This window comes from Rana temporaria, chromosome 10, assembly GCF_905171775.1.
Source record: "Rana temporaria chromosome 10, aRanTem1.1, whole genome shotgun sequence".
Classification (NCBI taxonomy): Eukaryota; Metazoa; Chordata; class Amphibia; order Anura; family Ranidae; genus Rana; species Rana temporaria.
Window position 1 is genome coordinate 118,862,363 of NC_053498.1, and position 21,331 is coordinate 118,883,693.

The 21,331-nt window shown below is 46.2% G+C and overlaps 1 protein-coding gene across 3 annotated transcripts in view; it reads left to right on the forward strand.

Annotated features, from left to right (window-relative positions):
- The window catches only part of DRAXIN (dorsal inhibitory axon guidance protein), a 113,765-nt gene that overhangs the window by 80,114 nt on the left and 12,320 nt on the right, over positions 1-21,331 (forward strand). For 2 of the 3 annotated variants that reach the window (XM_040326081.1, XM_040326080.1), the window contains exons 2-4: positions 4,853-5,257; positions 19,638-19,828; positions 21,086-21,191. In XM_040326081.1, the coding sequence (XP_040182015.1) occupies positions 4,870-5,257; positions 19,638-19,828; positions 21,086-21,191 (685 nt within the window). In that variant the 5' untranslated portion in view covers positions 4,853-4,869. The remainder of the gene's footprint in view (positions 1-4,852; positions 5,258-19,637; positions 19,829-21,085; positions 21,192-21,331) is intronic. The other variant, XM_040326082.1, reaches the window with a different exon arrangement.

Below are 21,331 nucleotides of genomic sequence, written 5' to 3' on the forward strand. Positions count from 1 at the left end.
AATCTTTGGGGTGCACAGCACACCCTAATGCAGTAGGATGCGCACGCCTATGAACATACCAGTATGTTTTTTAATTGAGAGAAGAAATTGAAACATGGTGAATGTACAGACTTCACACAGGTAGTATGTTTAAGGACTTTCTGTGCTAGAAGGCGAGAGCGCTGCACACATAGGGCTAGATTCAGGTAGGGGCGTGCATTGTTACGGCGGCGCAGCGTATCGTATTTACGCTACGCCGCCTTAAGTCAGAGAGGCAAGTGCAGTATTCACAAAGCACTTGCCTCCTAAGTTACGGCCGCGTAGCGTAAATGGGACCGGCGTAAGTGCGCGTAATTCAAATGAGGATGAGGGGGCGTGTTTCATGTTAATTCTTGGTGACCCGACGTGATTGACGTTTTTCCTGAACGGCGCATGCGCCGTCCGTGGAATTTCCCAGTGTGCATTGCTCCAAAGTACGCCGCAAGGACGTCATTGGTTTCGACGTGAACGTAAATCACGTCCAGCCCTATTCGTGAACGACTTACGCAAACGACGTAAAAAAAAAATCAAAATTTGACGCGGTAACGACGTCCATACTTAACATTGCGTACGCCTTATAATAGCAGGAGCAACCTTACGCCGAAAAAGCCTAACGTAAGCGACGTAAAAAAATCGTGCCGGGCGTACGTAAATTTGTGAATCGGCGTATCTAGGTCATTTGCATATTCTACGCCGAAAATGACGGAAGCGCCACCTAGCGGCCAGCGTAAATATGCAGAGACTTAAGAGACTTACGCCAGTCGGATCTTAGGCTAATGTCGGCGTATCTTGCTTTTTGAATACAGTCGGCGCAGCTTTGAATTTACGCAGCGTATCTATAGATATGCCGGCGTAAATCAATGCTGAATCTAGCTCAAAGTCGGCTGAAAGTCCACGGGGGAATGCGAAGCCGTACTCAGCGCAGGTAATGGCGTTTCGTGTAAAACACAATGAAATAAGATACGGCCCGCTTAGCTTCTGTGTAGTGAGTAGTGACATGATCCTGCTGTCTTGTAATGAGGCCTGTAATACAAGTGGGGTCATTTTTCTTCCTGACGTTTTACATCATCTCTACACCAGCCGAGGATGGTCTGTAATGTCACACTGTCTGAGCCCAATCATGGGATTTTCTCTGTCCCTGGGGCTGGATGTGTCACCCCTCTCCTACCAACTGCGTTACAGTACATGTGCAGAATGTTACCATGCTGGTTGAAGCAGAATATAATAAAGTGCCACTCCGGCCTTCCTTTCAGTATTACAGTTACAGTTGTGCAGGCTTTTCCCTGTATTGAAATAGCTTACTCTGATTCACTGCACACTGTGAACCTCTCCCAATGTGCATTAAAAGCTACAGCAAGACAGGTAGGCCCGGATTCACAAAGCACTTACGCCGACGTATCTCGAGATACGCCACCTAAGTGCAAATATGCGCCGTCATATCTGTGCGCCGTGCCCACAAAACTAGATACGCCTGAAAATAGGCTTCATCCGACCGACGTAACTTTCCTACGCCGGCGTATCGTGGGCGCATATTTACGCTGGGCGCATTTGCCGCTCCCATTGATTTTCGATGCACATATGCAAATGAGGGAGATACGGCAATTCACGAACATACGTCCGTCCGACGCAGTGAGCGTAAAGTCATACGTCCGGCGCAAAGTTATGCCCCATAAAGGAGGTGTAACTCAGCAGCATCCATGCAAAGGGAACACAAGCCGGCGTATTTTATGTAGTTTACGTTGTACGTGAATAGGGCTGGGCGTAGGTTACGTTCACGTCGTAGGCAGTGATCCGTCGAATCTTAGGGAGTAGTTCTGACGTGATTCTGAGCATGTGCACTGGGATGCGTCCACGGGACAGCGCATGCCCCGTTCGTTATTCGTATCTTTATGGCGCTCGGCCCATCATTTGCATGGGGTCACGCCTCATTAGCATGGCTCACGCCCTCTTCCACCTACGCTGGCTTATGCCGAGGGAACCCAGCGCAGTTTGGGAGGCAAGTGCTTTGTGAATTCGGTGCTTGCCTCTCTGCGCTACGTCGGCGTAGCGTATATTGGATAAGCTACGCCGGCATAAATATGCACCAATGTATGTGAATCCCGGCCGTAGAGTCTACCTCATTTTTTGGCTGGAGGACGTCTAGCATCATCCAACCCAGTGATTTTTAAACAGGGTGCCATCTGCATTCCCTGGGGTGCTGCGAGCATGGGACCCAATTTGCCCGGGATTCGTGTCATGAGTTGACATGGTGGGGGCAGGACAGCTGCCAGCACCATAAGAACCAGTGACACTCTGTGACTGGGAGGCACAGTGTAATATGTAGCTATGGTGATGACGGCCAGTTCGCCCGCAGCATGGCAAGGCATGGTTCTGATCTGGGGCAGGTGGCATGCAGGGCCCCCCCCAGCATTCAAGAGAAGTCAAATATCCGCCTCATCCATAACTCCTTCACCCATTGCCCTCTGCTGCACTGCTGGAGCCAAAAGATAGGGCTCTGATGTGAAGAGGAGACTGTGTGATCGGGCTACTGTGTAATTAGGGGGCTCTGTGATGGGGGAGCCTGTATGACTGAAGGACTCTGTGGCTGGGAGCACTGTGTGATTGGGGGCTCTGTCATTATTAGGCTGTGATGGAGAACCGTGTGGTGATGGGGGGGACTCATTTATAGTATGGGGAGAATTCTAGTCATGGGGGGCCTCTGACATGAAGGGAAGACTCCAATGTGATAGGGACCCTGATGTGTTGGGGGGCCTCTGATGTAAAGGGGGCTCTTTGGTGTTGGAGAGACTCTGATGTGATTGGGAGACTTTGATGTATTGGGGACACACTGGTGTGATGGGGGGACTCATACATAGAGACCTAATGTAAACTGACCCTTTGTTTGGAAAGTTTGGAGACCCCTGTTTTCAACTATGGTGCCTCAAGACTTTGCATAGTTTTAAAGAGTGCCGCAACTGAAATTTTTTGGAGAAACACTGATATACCCATTTTTTCCCCCAGCCCGACTGTCCCTGGCCTGTCCCTTTCATTCATTGGATTTCAGTTCTTTCAATCATGGAGGATCAACATCACTTGTTGGCATTACCTAGGGCAGTCCATATGCAAATACAACCTGCCTAGGAACTTTCACTCCTCCAGGCTGACACGCATTTTGATATCAGGAAGAGCTGCGATCTTCCAATGTAATCTACAGGACTGAGCTGTCAAATTGACAGCTCAGTTCCGCACAGTGAAGGAGACGGCCTGGTGATGCAGATGCAGGGAATTTGTTTTGGCCCAGCCTGATACGAACAGTACCCTTTGCTGAAAACACCTGAACTCAATTGTTTGGAGGGGGTGTTCTGTCCACTAGACATGTGCGTTCCCGTTAGTAGCGAATGGATTTTCGTACGAATTTGTTAGTATTCAAATATTCGTATCAATTCGAACATTCGAAAAGCTGAAAGAACCAAAATACGAAAATTACGGAATTACGAATAAGCAAAATATGAACAAGCGAAAATAAGAACGTATGATTGGACAATCTTACTAAAATACGAAACACCGAAAAAGCAAAAGAACGAAAATGATATCTATAACGAATGATTTGCATTCCGTATTTTAAATCCTTTGTCTGTTCGTATTTTCATTCGTATGTTCGTATTTTCATTTGTGTGTTTCGTAAATCCGTTTCTTTGTCTGTTCGTAAATTTGTGTACTTGTATCGTTCTTTTGAATGGGCACTGGGCAGTGTAGTTAGTGAGTGATTACTTAATATCTTAGCCAATCAGCTTATCTCTCTTTTGTGCTCAGTCACATTGTACAGTGTAAAGCCTCGTACACACGATCGGACTTCAAACAAACCTTTCCTGTGGATTTTTGTCTAAAGGGAGTTGGCCAGACTTTTGAAACCGAAAAAGTTTGTCCGATAGTGTACACACGGTCTGATTTTTTGGAAAACGCTTATTTTGACGTTTGTTGTCAAAAAGTCCGACCGTGTGTACTGGGCTTAAGAGAAAGTATATCTTAATATGGATTAGCCACGTGTTGCTATGTATTTATGAAAGTACAAAATTACGAATCCATTAAACGAAAATTATTATCTAACAAAATTACGAATTTCGAATCAACGAAAATAAATTAGACAGAATTACGAATCATTCAGTATAAACGAAAATAAAACTGTTACGAAAATACGAACGGGTCCGAATAGGAAAACTTGCATCATACGAAATACGAACGGGTCCGAATAGGAAAACTTGCGTCTTACGAAATACGAATGGGTCCGAATAGGAAAACTTGCGTCTTACGAAATACGAACGGGTCCGAATAGGAAAACTTGCGTCTTACGAAATACGAATGGGTCCGAATAGGAAAACTTGCGTCTTACGAAATACGAACGGGTCCGAATAGGAAAACTTGAGTCTTACGAAATTACGAATCTATGGAACGAGACGAAACGGAACAAAAAAATACGAAAGTTTTTGTTGTGCACATGTCTACTGTCCACATACATATTAGTATATACTGTATTTCTGTGCTGTATTTTTGGGGTTGTCTGGAGTATGTTGTAAGTTCAGTGCGTTGACTCTTTCTTCTTACCAGTGGAATAACTTCCCCGCTCTTCGCATAATATGTCTTGATTAAAGCCACGCTTCCTTTAATTTCTCTCAGTATCAGAAAGTGCCTTCCCTCTAGTCTTGTCTGTTTGTAATCCGCTCGCTTCTTTTCATCTCCGTCACGGCTCCCTTTCGGTGAAAAGATGATAATTGATTTGCAATTTGTTAAAAAGCAGATGTTATCTTTTTGTCGCGGCGTCCTTGTTAATTACACTCATGTTGTGATGTTTTTACAGGTGCAGAGTTCTGAAGAATGGTGTCTTTCTACAGCTGCCTTCTCCTGTTGGTTTTAATTACGAATGCCTTGATGGGTGCAAGCGCTCTCGAGCCCAGAGCCAAGCGTCGGAGAGTCTCCGACAAGTACGACGAGGATGTCTGGCTCCATCAGCACCATGACAGGCCTCAGCGGAGGTCGGGGCTGGCCAAGAAGGAGAGGACTCACGGTGGTGAGGAGGGTAGGGGTTCCTTTCTCCAAGTGGGGGACAATGGGCAGTTCGGGACTCTGAAGCAAGACAGGTTGCAAAGTTTTGAGCTTCCTTACAGTCAAAGGGAAAATCAGCCGCCAGGAACGCATACGAAAGGGCGCAAACACAAGACGCAGAGGCGGTCAAATCAAAAAGAGCGGTTGAAACACCACAAAGGTGGGTGGTTACTCAGCATACTTACCCCTATCATTTTCATTTGTTATTGTTAACTCTGGAGAAGAGGGAGTGAGCTTATTTTTTTCCCTCCACTGCCTTTGCAGAAGTTGGTAAATGTACAGAAACTGTTGATCGTTAAGTCAATAATTTTTTGGTCAATGGGTCCTTTGAGGGTCACAGGTGAACAGGCCAAGCTGGCAAGTCCATGTCCATGACTGCAGAGTTCTGCATTTTAAACACCAAGGCCTAGTACAGTAGAGTTACGGTAGCGACCCACAGTCCCCCACACGGTAGTAAGTAGCACATTCCTGTGTATAGAAAAACTTTCCAGACCACTGCCATGTCTACCAGTGCAATCCAACTTGGCCCTATTATTGCTGGCCCTGTGGTTTTGACTGTTGTTGCTGAAATTGTTGGCTGTATACTTACAGTTCACCCACACTGGATCCATACTAGAAATAACCAAAATGGCTTCACTAATATTTGGGTAGAATTCAGGAAGTTTTGGCCAAAATTTGTAATTTTGGCAAGAAGCTTTGAGGTCAATTGACAGGGCAAAATTAAAGGGGTTCTTGTTAGATGCCTCCTGGGGGTTTCAGAACCTCCTTTCAACTTTCTTGGGCCTGTTTTTGTGAGGAAGAATGTCGCCATTTAGCTGGGAATGTGACACTAGATATTGTAATGAACTTAGTCAGGGGTCAAGTCCTGGGGAAAAAAGTGTGGGAACTCCCACCCAAGAACCACTCCCCCACCAAAAAAAATAAAAAATGATACGCTCACATGCATAATTACTAAACCGCATGTTTTTTCTAAATCCCGCAATAACTCGCGGCAGACCTCTGCAATGTCTCCTGGGAACAATGACAAAAGCTTCCAGGAGACATTGCGGCATCGAGGAAGTGACGGAATACCCGCACACTACCCGATGATGCCATATACAGGAAGCGGCCAGTAACATAAAGGATTACTAAGGTTCACCTGCTCCTGACAGTGACTCGAGCTGGGCATCGCCGCTTAGTGAAGGATTGTCTCGGGCGGCTCGGCTACTCTCGGCTGCTCTAGTCCTTCAAAGGGAACTGAGTTCCTGCTGTGAAAAAAGTGCAGGGACGCCGTTCCCACGCGTTCCCGCAGGACTTGAGCCCTGAACTTAGGGCATTGGAACGATAGACCATTTGTTTCCCGGGAAATTGAAACACTTTTCCATTTGTTACCACATGTATGGTTATGCTTGCTCTATACTTACCTGCATTTTGTGATAATTACTTATTTGCAAAGCCCAGAATCTGTAATCTCTTGACAAAATACATTTTGCAGAACTTATCCCTTATCGTTACACCTAGAAGTGGACCTCTAGCAGACTAGGTTGTGCCAATTTGCCCCAAAATAGGCAAACTACAGTATCAGCTTCTTTTTCCTCATTCCCTAGCCCTTAGAGTGCCCTGTGTGTCTCCGGCATCTGACTTTGTTTGTTTGATGCCAAGGCTTGCCAGTCAACTGGGGTAGGAGGAAAGCAGCATAAGACAGTTGGCCTAGGGGGGCAGGAAGTGTAAACCAGGTTCTGCAACCTTGTGTTGAGTGTAGCGCTACCTCCAGAGGAGCTGCTGACGTTTTTGTGGTTTCTCTGCACACCCGAAGATGACACATCACGCTCACCCAGCACTTACTGACACACCTAGAGGTACTTTAAATAATTTATTAGGCCAAGCTTAGCCTGAAAGAAGAGAGGTTTAGCAAGTTTACTTATACAAATAAGACAATAACTTTACTCTGAGAGATATGGTTAAATACCTGAGATATTGTCATTAACCATAATTAACAGAACGGAACTGTGTTTACCTAGCAACAGTATATAAATCAATGGTGTGCCTAAACCAGGGTTCCTCCATCAGGGTTATGTGGAACCCTAGGTTTCCTCCAGCGGCTGCTAGGGGTTCTTTGAGCAGTTAGCAATTTCTGAATCTTAGATAAATGTGTTATTCCCAATAGTCTAGTCTCTTCATTTCATAGCTTTTTTCCAATCATAGCATGTAGCACTCTGTCACCCACGACCTTGCCAAGAACTCACTAAATCTAATGTAATGCAAGCTGACTGACACAGAGCTGTTCACTCTGTAGCCTCCCCTGTGTCCCTATTGGTAGGAGGAAGAAAGCCAATTAAAGGAGCAGTTACAGGAGCCAATCAGAAGGAATTTACCAAGCTGCAGGAAGCAGCTGCAAAGGACTCTGGAATATGAAGTTCCAGCATAGAGCAGCCTCATAGGCTTGTATAGTGACAGAAACTACCAAGACCAGCATTCTCTGTGGGCAGGAACATGAAAGACTCCATTTTAATTCCTGAAGAGATTCTCAGTGACCATGAGTCAGTGAAAGAGATCAGACCTGAAGGAGAGATGCTGTCTCTCAGATGATCTCCCTGTATGATTCAGGCCTCCACCACCAGTTGGGACATCCAGCCTGAGAGAGGGGGATTCCAAGTGCATATCGAGGTGCACCTGCACCGACAGTAAAGCGTTCCAGTGTGAGGTGACTAGTCGGTTTACCAGGAAAGTCTGCTGTTCCAGGACGTTTGTTTGGGCCTTGTATGCAGGATTTGGTAGAGGGCATTTTGCTGATCTGCAGGGAACAGAGGCACTGCACCACAGAACTAGTTAATTGAACAATGTATACAGACATCATTGCTGTTAGTCATCTTGCTGACACTTGTAGTGCCACAGGGATAAAGGATAAGGCTATCCACTTCCAGGACACTGTATACAGACACCATTGTCTTCTCACCGTGCTGAGGAAGATCCTGCCTGTTTCACTTGATAAGCCGGGCCAGTTGTGTTGTTTGGGCCTTACTATCCAGGAGTTTAAGTGTACCAATAATAGTGGCTAACTGAAGACACCAAATCTTATATTTTCTTCAAAAGGACTGAAGCTACTAGTGCCATACGGATCCGCACACACATATTCAGGGCTCTGTATATGTATTGGGTGTGTGAGACAGTTTATCTAGGAAGTTAGGCTATTACCTGTTGACTTAAATAAAGTGTTTAAAGTTGGGCCTGTGGTGTCAGGGGACAAAGAGAGAGACCTGACACAAAGAGAGTCATTCCTCTGCTCTTCTCCTGCCTGGACTCATAGAGCCAATCTGAGTAAAGGTAACCAATCCAATTTAAAGTGTCATATTGTGCTTTGTTTGCCATTTAAAGCGGAGTTCCACTCAAAAGTGGAACTTCCAACTTTGTGGGAACAGCTTGGGGATTGCCCCTTCCTGTTCCAACATGACTGCGCACCAGTTGCTGCACGATTCTGTCGTGTGACAATAGCGGCAAAATGCACCAGCAGCTGGCTGCATTTGCAGATACTGCTCCTCTAGTTCCGGCTTCGTAGTGACCTCAACTGTGATGCTTCTCTGATTAGCTAGGTAGTTGAAACCTGGTGCTTGTCTGGTGGCAACAGCTCCTGAAGCCTGTGCCCACAGCCCCGCAGCTACACTACACTCTCCTCCTGAGTAACCTGTCCTGTTCTTCTGCAGCCACAGGTACTGTCAAGGAGAGGGATGTGGGTGTGGTAGTTGAGCAATGTACTGGGGGAGGGGGCGATTTGAGGGAAAATGGGACACCCCTTTACTTTGCACCCTGTACGCAGCACACCCCTGAACCCTGCACTCTGTGTGCAGTGCACCCCTGAACCCTGCACTCTGTATGCAGCGCACCCCTGAACCCTGCCTTTTGTGTGCAGCGCACCCCTGAAACCTGCAGTCTGTATGTAAAACACATTTGAACTTTGCACTCTGTATGTAGTGCACACCTGCACTCAATGCACATTCCTGGTATTGAATGCCCATGTAAGAGCCTCCCACAGAAAGTGTTTTTTATCTAGCTGAATGGAAATTTTGCATTAAAATACTGTGTCATAACCTCAAGCCAAACTAACACATATCCCATGTATTACCCCCCCCCCCCCCAAAGAAGCATACCCACATATCAAACACCAGAGGGAACCACAAAGACACAACACCCACACAGCCCCGCTCTAACATGTACCAAGGACATGGTCAGCTATAAGAGAGATAGTAATAATATATATTTAAATGTTTAAATGCATGCCGGGTCACCCTCACTTTACCGCGTATCTCCAAACGCTGCTGGAATAACAACCACCCAGCGCTGGCCGCCACAACTATAAGTGCGATCCCGCCGGAAAGGACGCCTTATGCTGGAAACAAGTATCATCATTGGCAACATACCATATGTCGTTCACATATCTACAAAATAACTTTTTACGATGATTTTTATGGTTATTTGTATAATAAAAATGATCTTTTAAATCAATTTTGTGTTTGTGCTCACCTCATATCCTTTAAAGCCCCTTTATTTGCATAGGTGAGATTCTCTCTTCCCATTTTCCTTTGATATACTATGTTGACTAGGATGTGCATAATGATTGGTTGTCCCTAGAAATGTTTAAAGTTTTTTTTTCTGTGATTAGATTTCCCCTTTAGCCCCCCTTCCCCCAACGCTCACAAGCTATCATTATTCGTAACGTCCTCCTTCTTCTCTCCAAAAACCTGGAAAGGTCATCAGATCCCCGTGTCCCTAGTGCATTTTTTTCTCTCTGCATTATCCGGCCGTTACACCGCGTTTACATAAATATTTAGTTTACAACGCGGATGCCTGGTGACATTTTAATATGTGAAATTACACGGCATCAAATCCAGAAAAGCGTAAAAATTTGCCGGAGTGCCAGACGGTGATTCTACTTGGCGGGGACATCAGTTGTAATTCACCGCTGTGTATCTGCTGAAGCAGAGGCGGCAGACAGGCTGCAATCATCTCCAACGATCACCTCTCGTCAAGATCTGCGCTTGTTAACATGTGATAAACCGCAGGGCTGCCTACAATCGTTATTAAATCTTTTTCCAAATTTTATCTTACAGCTGTGACTTCTTTCTGCGTCAAACTACCGCGCACCTCCCTGATTTATTTGACTACTTTTTAAAGTGATAAAGTATTCTGATAAAACAAAACCCAAATCTTTTGATTATCCCTCGCTATATGAAGGTGAATTAAAGACAACATAAATGTTGTAAAATGATCAGATAAAACAAAAAGTTTTATTTTCCAATCAAATTTTCATCCAGTCCGGTGCATCCAAGTTAAACCATCACACACACGCACTGCAGTCCATTTAAAGTGGAGGTTCACCCAAAAACCTTTTTTTTTTTACATTAGATTGATGCTCATTTTGTCAAGGGGAATCGGGTGTTTTTTTTTACAATCGAAGCAGTACTTACCGTTTTAGAGATGCATCTTCTCCGCCGCTTCCGGGTATGGACTGTGGGACTGGGCGTTCCTACTTGATTGACAGGCTTCCGACAGGCTTCCGACGGTCGCATACATCGCGTCAGGATTTTCCGAAAGTAGCCGAACGTCGGTGCGCAGGCGCCGTATAGAGCCGCACCGACGTTCAGCTTCTTTCGGCTACTTGTAACGCGGATGTATGCGACCGTCGGAAGCCTGTCAATCAAATAGGAACGCCCAGTCCCGAAGACCATACCCGGAAGCGGCGGAGAAGATCGCTCTCTAAAACGGTAAGTACTGCTCGGATTTTAAAAAAAATACCCGATTTCCCTTGACAAAATGAGCATCAATCAAATCTTAAAAAAAAAATTTCGGGTGAACTCCCGCTTTAACATGGTTTCCTATGGATGTAGTTCACATCTGTACATTTTGCAGTGCTGTGTTTTTTTAAAAGGGTCGGGAACTTTTTTTTCTGCAGCCGATTGCATTTTGCCTGTGTAGCACCCTGGTCCTAAACATATTTATCTATCCCTGTGTGAAATGTCACTTGTCTTTGTACATAAGTTATGTTCATTTATTTGCATGTGGTACAATTGTTCCTCCTTCCCTGTTACCTATCCACTTTTTTCCAGGACATCCACTCTCAGTATTGAGAGTACTTGTTTTTTTTTTTTGCTAACTCCGGGACGTAGTTTCCTTGGTAGGGGGAGATTGTAGTACCCTGGTCCTGGGCTGCTAATAAATCTTGTTGTGCTAGGTGGTAACTAGCCTGACTAATTGGTAAGTTATCCACTAATTCCCATCCTAAGTCTGAGTTTGAGGTAGTCTCTCATTTCTGCCAACAGGTGGCACTGTTGCTTTTGGCATTAGAATGATGGATTACTATAAATTTCAGTAATGGTTAACTAGGTTGTCAATCAGTAGGAGTTTATTTGGCCGCTGTGTATGCTGGGATAGGCTATTTATTTGGGAGGAGTCAGGTGATCGGGGTTCTTCCTGCCCCAGGCTGCGGTCTGGGTGGGTGTGTGTATACCTCCCAACTTTCTGAGATGGTAATGAGGGTCAACTATTAGCAAAAGTATGTAGGCATAGGACACACACCCTGCCACGCCCCCTAAAGGAGAATTGTACAAAAGAAATTGATTGTTTAAATCCACAAGTGCTTTTACCACTACTAATTCCCATTATATTGGCTTTTGGAATTTACAAATGCAGCAATTTAGAAGTTGGATAAAAGATTTAGCACTGTAAAACACTTTTTAATAGATAAATAGTGCATTTTGTATACAACTATATAGATCAAGACCAAAATGAGGGACACATGAGCTATGAGGGAAATAGGGACTTTCTCTCAAAATCAGGGATAGTTGGGAGTTATGTGTGTGTTCAGAAGCTCCTGGTTGCTAGGCCTGAAGCCTGAGGCCTATCCAAGAGGGATGCTGGTTGCTAGGTCCACTTAAGGTAGGGTAACCAGACATCCCTGGATTCAGGGGACAGTCCCCAGATTGAGGACACTGTCCCCGGGCCAAGTCTGTCCCCAGATTGGATTTGAACAGGGGCTGGGGCAATTTCAAAGACAGTCAGTGCAGAATAAAAAAAAAAATATCTGAATTACACACCCCCACTCCGCCACTCCTAGTAGCTTGGGGGGAGGGGTGTATTTTTTTTCCATTATCTGTGCCCCTTTCTGATGATCATGTGCTGGTCAGAGCGGAGGGAATATGTCTTCAGTTTTGGGTGCATGCCCATTCAGCTCCACTCGTGTGTTCTTCTGCATTGGCTTAAGTTCCAGCCAGCCGCCTGCCTGCTTATCTCCTTGCCTTCCCTGGCAAAGTGATCTTCTTCCGCTCCTCACCCAGTAGTAGCCCGGGGGCCCGGAGAGTGAGACTTGACAGGCTGTGAGGCGGGCAGCGGTGGCGACGGGCAGAGAGTCGCTGATTGCCACCATTACCAGTAAAAAAAAAATATGTCCCCAGATTTTTAAATTTCATTTTAAAAATCTGGTCACCTTAAAGCGGATTTCCGGCCACAGTTTCACTTTTTAAATATAAATAGCCCTGTAATACACAAGCTTAATGTATTCTAGTAAAGTAAGTCTGTAAACTAAGGTCCGTTTTGTTAGGTTGTTACAGCATTTAGACACTTTATAAAATAAAAATTGACTGGGGCCATCTTGAGTGTGGGCATCATGAAGCCAGACTGTATGACTTCCTGGATTTCAGCCTTGCAGATCTCGCACATGCTCAGTGCTGCACAAGCAGTGTAATCGGTTTCAGATCAGGTTTCAGCACCTGTACTGTCCAAGTCACATGATTCTTCGAGACTGGGGAGTGCACAGACTCCTGGAAAGTTACACCCACTACATTCCCAGGAGTCTGTGCGGTGTAGGTTAGGAAGCTTAAGCACCTAGGTGCAGGAAGAGGGAAGATTAACTATTCTGCCTAGCAACAACACTTTGAAGGCATCTAAAAAAAAAATGTTTTCTAAAAGGACTAATGACATTTTTTTTAAACTACTGATGTAATGTTATATTTATGGGTGGAACTCCACTTTAACTTAACACTGTCTCTTCACCGCAGCACCCATGCCACCATCTTCTTCTGACTTCATAGGGGGGCTGGCTTTCCCTTCTGGGTAGAGCAGTGGCCCTGTGGTGACACATATGAACAACCATGAATAGAAATCCAACCTACATGATGACGCAGGGCAGCGCAGTGCATGCGCAGTAGGGTACCCAGTTGTCTCCTGGGATCCATGATGTGGGTATCTCAAGAAGTAGCAGGCACAGTACATATCATTCTGGCCTAGGTCAGAAATCGGAGTGTGTGGGGAGGGGTCCCCAAAAAAAGGATATCTTTCCCTCCCCAAACAAATATCTAATTCAATCCAAATCTCTTCAGCTTCATTGGGAGTGACATGGCTGCCTGGATTCTTCCCACACAGGTCATGTACGGTATTTCCTTTAAAAAAAATAAAAACCAAGCAGTCTGAATGCAACACATGTTAAGGACGGAGCAACAAAACGTGCAAATGAGCCCTTAGGGTGAGATAACGGACCAAAACAATGATGGGCCATATAGGGAAAGTGATAATAACAGCTTGGAAAAGGTGTTTTCATTTCAGACTGCAGCCACATACGCCTCTCTGAAATCCCCCTTAAGACATCCGTAAATTAGATCTGGTGAGTTAGTGATGTATTTGCACCCAACAAAACGAAGTATCACCAGGAATAAGTCCCGTCCATCCACTGGATCAATTACTGACCCTTCTAGAAGTGATTTGTGAGGACGATTCTATCTCCGCTGCAAAGCACTTAATCCCAAAGATAAGGATTTTCAATAGATTTTTTCTTAATGTCAGCAGCAGCCATCAAAGAGGGGTTTACAGACCCCCAGAGAGAGATTATCTGCCTTCGTGAACTGCCCAACCATCCAGCCTTCGCCAACGCTTCTGCAGTCTCTTTTATATGACGTTCGAGAATGGAAATTTCCAGATCCCCTTCAAAAAATAAAATATATTATTTTACTTTGGCTTCTGGACCAAAAAAATTGGAGTCAGGTGGCTGTCATGTTTGATGTTTTTTTGTATTGGTTATTTTGAATCAATATTGTTTACTTTACCTAAAATTATTTTTCATATTTTACTTTATTATTATTATTATTATTATTATTATATATTAAAATGTAGTACTACAAAAGCTGAATCATGCACCGGGCAACTTAGGCTTGAGTTAAGGGCCTGGTGGATGTTTGGGGGCCCAGGTACAACCTATACTCCTGCAGTAAGGATGTTTGTACAATTGCTTGATGCTCTGCACCTGCCTGCCCCCCCCCCCCCTCCTGGTGGCAGGTTGTTTAGCCAGTTCCCGCTTGGGGCGTACAGTAAATATAATCTAGGCATATCGGAGACCCTAGCTACACCCCTCTGACTTCCATTTCTTCAGCCAGTAGATCTTATCAGGGAACTCTCACTTCTGCACCACAACTGAGTTGTAGGGGGTCCTGATCCTGTGGTTGCAGGTCAGGTCTGCCCAGGGGTGTATTTAGATTTTGTGCTGCCCTAGGCCTGGTGAAACTTGCGCACCCCCTACTTTATATATGATGCACCCCTTCCTTTTTAAGACCCGTCCTGTCATTTTCATGGGATGAGGACAGAGGGAGGGTGGGATGAGGACAGGGTGGGATGAGCACAGGGGGACAGGGTGGGATGAGCACAGGGGGAAAGGGTGGGATGAGGACAGGGGGACAGGGTGGGATGAGGACAGGGGGACAGGGTGGGATGAGGACAGGGGGACAGGGTGGGATGAGCACAGGGGGACAGGGTAGGATGAGGACAGGGGGACAGGGTGGGATGAGCACAGGAGGACAGGGTGGGCTTTTTCGCTGCCCCCCGCAAAAAGTGCCGCCCTAGGCCTGGGCCTTGTCGTCCTAGGCCATAATACATCTCTGGGTCTGCCAGGGTCACATCAAATACCAAGTCCAAATAACAAGGTACAAGGTGTGTGGTCCAGACAGGGGACTTCTCACCACCATCAAGCGTGCCGATCAGGCCCCGATTTACTCCCTTTGCCGCTCCAAGGCCGGGTCCTTCAATGCCACCCCCGCCAAAAAAAACGTAAAGTCCCACAACCCATGCTGATTATTGTCGCCTCACCATGCCCATCATTGCAGCCTTGCCATCATTGCTGCCTTACTATGCCCTCATTGGAGCCCCCCTCACCATCATTACAACCCCCCTCACCATCATTACAGCCCCCCTCACCATCATTACAGCCCTCCTCACCATTATTACAGCCCCCCTCACCATCATTACAGCCCTCCTCACCATCATTACAGCCATCCTCACCATCATTACAGCCATCCTTACCATCATTACAGCCATCCTCACCATCATTGCAGCCCCCCTCACCATCATTACAGCCCCCCTCACCATCATTACAGCCATCCTCACCATCATTGCAGCCCCCCTCAGCCTTACTGTGCCAAACAATGTAGCTTCACCAGTCAGTGTGTGCATTACGCACATCGGGCATATCCTGCTCCTGCTGTGTCACGGAGCTCACTGTGAAAAGTTTGTGCGTGATGTGATAAAAGTCCCGCCCTCCTCCTAGACCAGTTATGTGATAGACAGTACACTGCCTCTATCACACAAGCTGGTCTAGGAGGAGGGCGGGACTTTTCACAGCTCCGTGACACAGCAGTCTCCCGCTGTGTGTTACAACCGGCGCCACCCCTGCACCCAGTGCCGCCCCGAGGCCTGGCTTTGTTGGCCTTACCGGGAACCGGCCCTGGTGCCGATTCTTTTTCTCCCAACCCTCATCAGTTTTCTGGCTGTGTCAGTTTCCATATTCACTTTCCCATGTATAAACTAACATGCATTCACCAAAATAAAGAGGCTCAGTTCACTTCTTCCTAGAACATTGTATTTACTATGCAAACAGTCTATTTCAGCATGATTATTAGAAGTCAATTTTTAGTATGGTTCCATATATCATGGCCATGTTTTAGTCGACTAAAATCTCCACTACATTTTAGGCGATTAAAACTAATTTTAGTCGTCTAAAATCGAATGGGTGTAATTCAATTGTAATGCATTTCAAATTTCCCGCGTTGTATCTTTGGTTTGAATCCTCAAACCAAGATACGACGGCATCTGGGTTAGATCCGACAGGCGTACGGCTTTATACGCCTTCGGATCTTAGATGCAATACTTCAGCGTCCGCTGGGTGGAGTTCTCGTAGTTTTCCGCGTCGAGTATGCAAATTAGCTATTTCCGACGATCCACGAACGTACGTGCGGCCGTCGCATTCTCTTACGTCGTCTCTAGTCGGCTTTTTCCGGCGTATAGTTAAAGCTGCTGTTTTGTGGCATATAGTTACACCTGCCATGTTAAGTATGGCCGTCGTTCCCGCGTTTATTTCAATTTTTTTTTTTCGTTTGCGTAAGTCGTCCGTGAATCGCGGGATGGAAGTAATTTACGTCCAAGTCAAAACAATGACGTACTTGCGACGTCATTTCGCGCCATGCATGGCGGGAAATTTAGGGACGGCGCAGGGACGTGCTTCATTTAAATGAAACACGCCCCCTACCCGCCCAATTTAAAATCCACGCCCTTACGCCACGAGAGATAGACTACGCCGCCGCAACTTACGGCGCAAATTCTTTGTGGATTCAAAGCTGCCAAAAGTAAGTTACAGCGGCGTAGCGTATCTCACATACGCTGCGCCCATCTAATTGTATGTTGATCTGCCCCTTAGTCTTTTGACTAAAATGCTATTTTAGTCATATTTAAGTCATCTCAATTGCTTTATTTGTATTTTAGTAGATTAAAATAGTATTCATTTAGTCGACTAAAATGTTTTAGTCGTTTTAAATTAACACTGTCTGGAAGAGCAGTGAAAACCTCTAGAGCAGTGGTTCTCAACCTGGGGGTCAGGACCCCCTCGGGGGTCAAATTACGATTTGCCAGGGGTCACCGAAACCTGGGCTGTTCCTGAAGCCCGTGCTGCTCTCCCAGCCTCTTTGCGGCTGCCCAGCAGGGCTGTCCCTGGAGCCTGTGGCCACCCAGCTGGACTGTTCCTGGAGCCCGCAGCCACCCACTCAGCCTCTTCACAGCCGCCCATTCAGTTTACGGCATGGGTGGGGGCAGAGACTAGAGGTCTGCTGACTGGTGAGGAATGTGAAGTGGGAGGGGCTGGAGGAGACCCTATCTCCTGATTTTGGCATTGGTGTCACTGCCTTGGATGCTGACAACTCATGCTATGAAAATAATTTTAATGTTAGGGGTCCCCACAACTTGGGACATTTTATTAAGGGGTCATGGCACTAGAAAGGTTGAGAAGCACTGCTCTAGAGGGAGAAAAATAGAATACACACTTGCTCTACACACTTGTCCCCAGGGCTGGACTGGGACAAAAATTTGGCCCTGGACTTCATCCAGACTGGCCCACTTTGACAGGTCTCTCCCACAGCGGCCGGACAACTCCTGCACCCCCCCGGCCACCCAAGCCCCCTCTCCCCCTTCACTAGCCACTAGCCGTTTTACTTTATTAGAGTAGAACGGCTGGTACTGGTACTCTTATAGGCAGTACCAGAGGGGAAGCTAGACATTATTTCTCCCGGGGCAAAGAATCAGTTTGGTGCCCCCCCCCCTCATGGCACAAGATTAGGCAGAAGTGAGAAACTCCCAGGCCGCTGTCACTGAAGCCGGCCCACTGAGCCATCGGCCCACCGGGAAACTCCCTGTAGTCCCAATGGCCAGTCCATCCCTGCTTGTCCCTTCAAAAAGGAAGATGGACTTGTACACAGGTGGTATCTGATGAGACCAACAAAGACAATCAAATAGGGTGGCTTCTCTGTGCCTATAGCAATCCTTATCAATGTCCATTGAAGGGATGGGGGTCAAAGCTGCTTGTCTAGGGCCCATCCCATTGGGTCTTAACCCATCTCTGGGTACTTCCCACCCCATGTTTGCACCACTTAGTGCTTGGTGCCTGAGTGATCTATTGCCAACCCAAGCACTCTCAGGTGGGGTTTGCGGTTAGCCCCGGTGGATGTCACTGATTGCATTGCTGTACTGAGGGGTACAACAGTGGATTGGGGGTTTCCGGGAGCATGGTGAAGATCTATGGCTTTAGTACATCCAATGAGTTTCTGTGTTTCCTTGGGCAGACCACAGGGGCACTTTACACAATGAAGATCCAGGAAAATTAAGAAAAAAATATAAAAGAAAAAGATCTCAAGCAAATATGCAAACAAATTCTACAAAGAGGCAATGAAACATTGTTTCTGGTGTATACATTGCCTGTACTGCGTGCAATTAGGCACAGACGTTTTTGTTTTCTTTTTTAGTGTTATTTTAAGAATTTATTAACCCAGGCTGCTTTATTACCATCTAACCAGGGAAGCTGGAATCCATTAAGGGAATTGAGTGCAGCCCAACTCTAATCTCCACCGCCGTAGACAGCTCTCTTGCCTGGATGGGTTTGCTTACACAAGTCGTGTTCCCAATTCCTAGGATGATACTAGTTGGTGAATTCATAAACCCGGCCAGTCAGCGGGGAGCTCTAATTTAGACAAATGAATGCAATTACACAGCAACTAACAGCTAGCTTGTAATTGCTGATAACCCCGTGTATGATGTCTCCAGACACCGGAGCGACATACGCTTATAATTAAAGGAATACACCAACTGTAAAATTAGACGTCTCTTGTTACTTTTACATGTTACATGTTCTTTTATGTGTAGATACTGTATGTGTGTGGGTGTGTATAACATACAATATATATATATATATATATATACAGTATATAGTATAACAGTGCCAGGCCCTGCCACTGTGTGAGGGTAGACACACACGATTATATAATATAAAAAATTATATATATAGTATGTTTTTTTTTTTTTTTCGCTGTACATACCGTATTATTGTTCTTTTCCACCCGGCTTCCGGGGTTCTCACTCCCGCGGGAGTAGGCGTTCCTATGCAGCGGCGCAATGTCACCTGGGCCTGCGCACAGACTAGGAGCCGTGTAGAGCTGACTGCGCAGGCGCGTATAGAGCCGACTCCCAGTTCGGCTATTTTCGGAACTCGTGACGCGCCTTATCCGCCGGGGGGAAGTTTTTATCAAGCACGTCAATCATGTGGGCTAAGTCCCAGATGACATTGCGCCGCTGCATAGGAACGCCTACTCCCGCAGGAGTGAGAACCCGGAAGCCGGGTGGAAAAGAACAATAATACGGTATGTACAGCGGAAAAACAAAAACAAACAGCATACTGTACATGTCGGAAGTATGCTGAATGTAATGGTATATACATGTTTTTAGGGTGAACCTCCGCTTTAAAAGTGGGGTTATGCCTGTATATATAAATGTTTTGGGATTCTAAGTAATTTTCTAGCAAAAAATACTGATTGTTACATGTTAACAAAAAGTGGCAGAAAGGGTTTGGTCTGGAAGTGGTTCCTTTCATGTTGCCCTTTTTGTACACAATATTAGAATACCCACATAAAAGTCTGAGACTTTGCAGGTGGTCGGGGGGATATCTGCAAGGGGTGAAACTCTCTCTTTAATCCGCACGTCTGTATTTCCAGCGAGAGCCTTTGAAGCTGAGCCCAGCGGCCTTTTGAAGGAAGATTTAAGCCTCCGTGAGCCCACTCATTCCACCCATGTGGAGATGTCCTCCAGTGCCTCTTCAGCCACCCGGCATCCGTCGAGCACAGCCGAGCCCATGTTTATTAACGAGCAGCCCACAGCCATGGTGGAAGCCCCTCGCCGTGCCAAGGTGAGAATCATTTCTTTAAGTCTTGATTAATAATTGCACTTTATTTTCCAGGTTTTCTAATATCACTGTGATCTAGCATGGCCGGCGCATCGTTGCTCGGTGCGGCGCAGGGTCCCTTCGACTCCATCGTGGGCTCGTTAAGGATATTCTGGCAGACACGATAAGCTAGTGGAAAGAAGGCGGATTAATATTGAAAAAGTTTCTCCAGGCAAAATCAGTGTGGAGCTGATGTCTTGGATATAAAATAAAGGTCTTTTGTTCTTATCGGTGGATGGTGAGGCTCGGGACGCAGCATGCAATCTCCCACAATGCCATCTGCCTAAAAAGAGAACTAAAATATTTAGCAGAACGATGGTGACTTATTCAACAGGAAGGAAAAATGTTTTTGAATGTGCAGCCAAGAGGCAGAATAACGGAGACCTACAGCTGATTATAGTAATTCAGGGTATCTATTATTTCTTGTTTGTTTTATTTCTAGGACCCCCTCTCTCCTATAATAAAAAATGAAATGTGGCCAAGCATTACCCCTTTACATTATACAGCACTGTACCTTGTCACTTCCTCCAGGTTGAAGGACGATCAGTATCATTCAATTTGCTTCTTATTTGCCGAGCCCTGCTCTGTGGAGGGAGAGGGGAGTCACTGATGCCCTGTGGGGGAAGAATGGGGCTCTAGGTTTTGTGAAGCCTTAGGCAAAACTTGACATGGGGCCCCACTCACGCCCATAAATGGGAAAAATAATTCAAGACCAAAAGCATCTTCCCCACAACCCTGGCCGGTGGTTGTGGGGGTCTACGGGTGGGTGGCTTTAACAAGGCGGCCCCCAGACCCTGCTTTTTAATAACTAAGAGGCGGGGTGATGTCACCTGGTGAACCCGCCCCCTTGTGACTGAGGGCATGCTGGGTCATTGACGTCACAAAGGGTGATGTCACCGATATTCACTGGTTGTTAGGGACGCTGGCGGCCCCTCTCCTGAGTCAGGGCTCTTAACGCTGCCTGAGCACAGCGGCGGAAGCGTTAAGGTCCCCTGTGCCTCAAAACTGGGGTAATGCATTGGGTAAGTTAGGCGGCCGTGATGCCCCTGTGAGTGCGAGGCCTTAGGCGACCGCCTAATTTGCCTAATTAAAGAGCCGCCTCTGGCACTAGTGCTTGGGGAGGTTCTTCTAGAAGCTCATGAATATTACAGCTCAGACACAAACAGTCCGTAGAAATATTGTTTCAGTCCCTGACATTGAGTTTCATTTGATGCTTTGCAGTCCGGGAAGAAAGGAGGGGAGGTGATGCCAACCCTGGATATGACCCTGTTTGATTGGACGGATTATGAAGATCTGAAGCCAGACACCTGGCCGTCACCAAAAAAAGGTAATTAAAGGGGCAGCGAGAGGAGGAGGGGAAACATTGGGCTGTAATTACCTCTATACTAGCAGTGATGGAAAGTGGCTCCTCCTGTCTATTGCTTGCCATATCAATATGAATCTTTCTATTCAATGTCTCAGATTTTT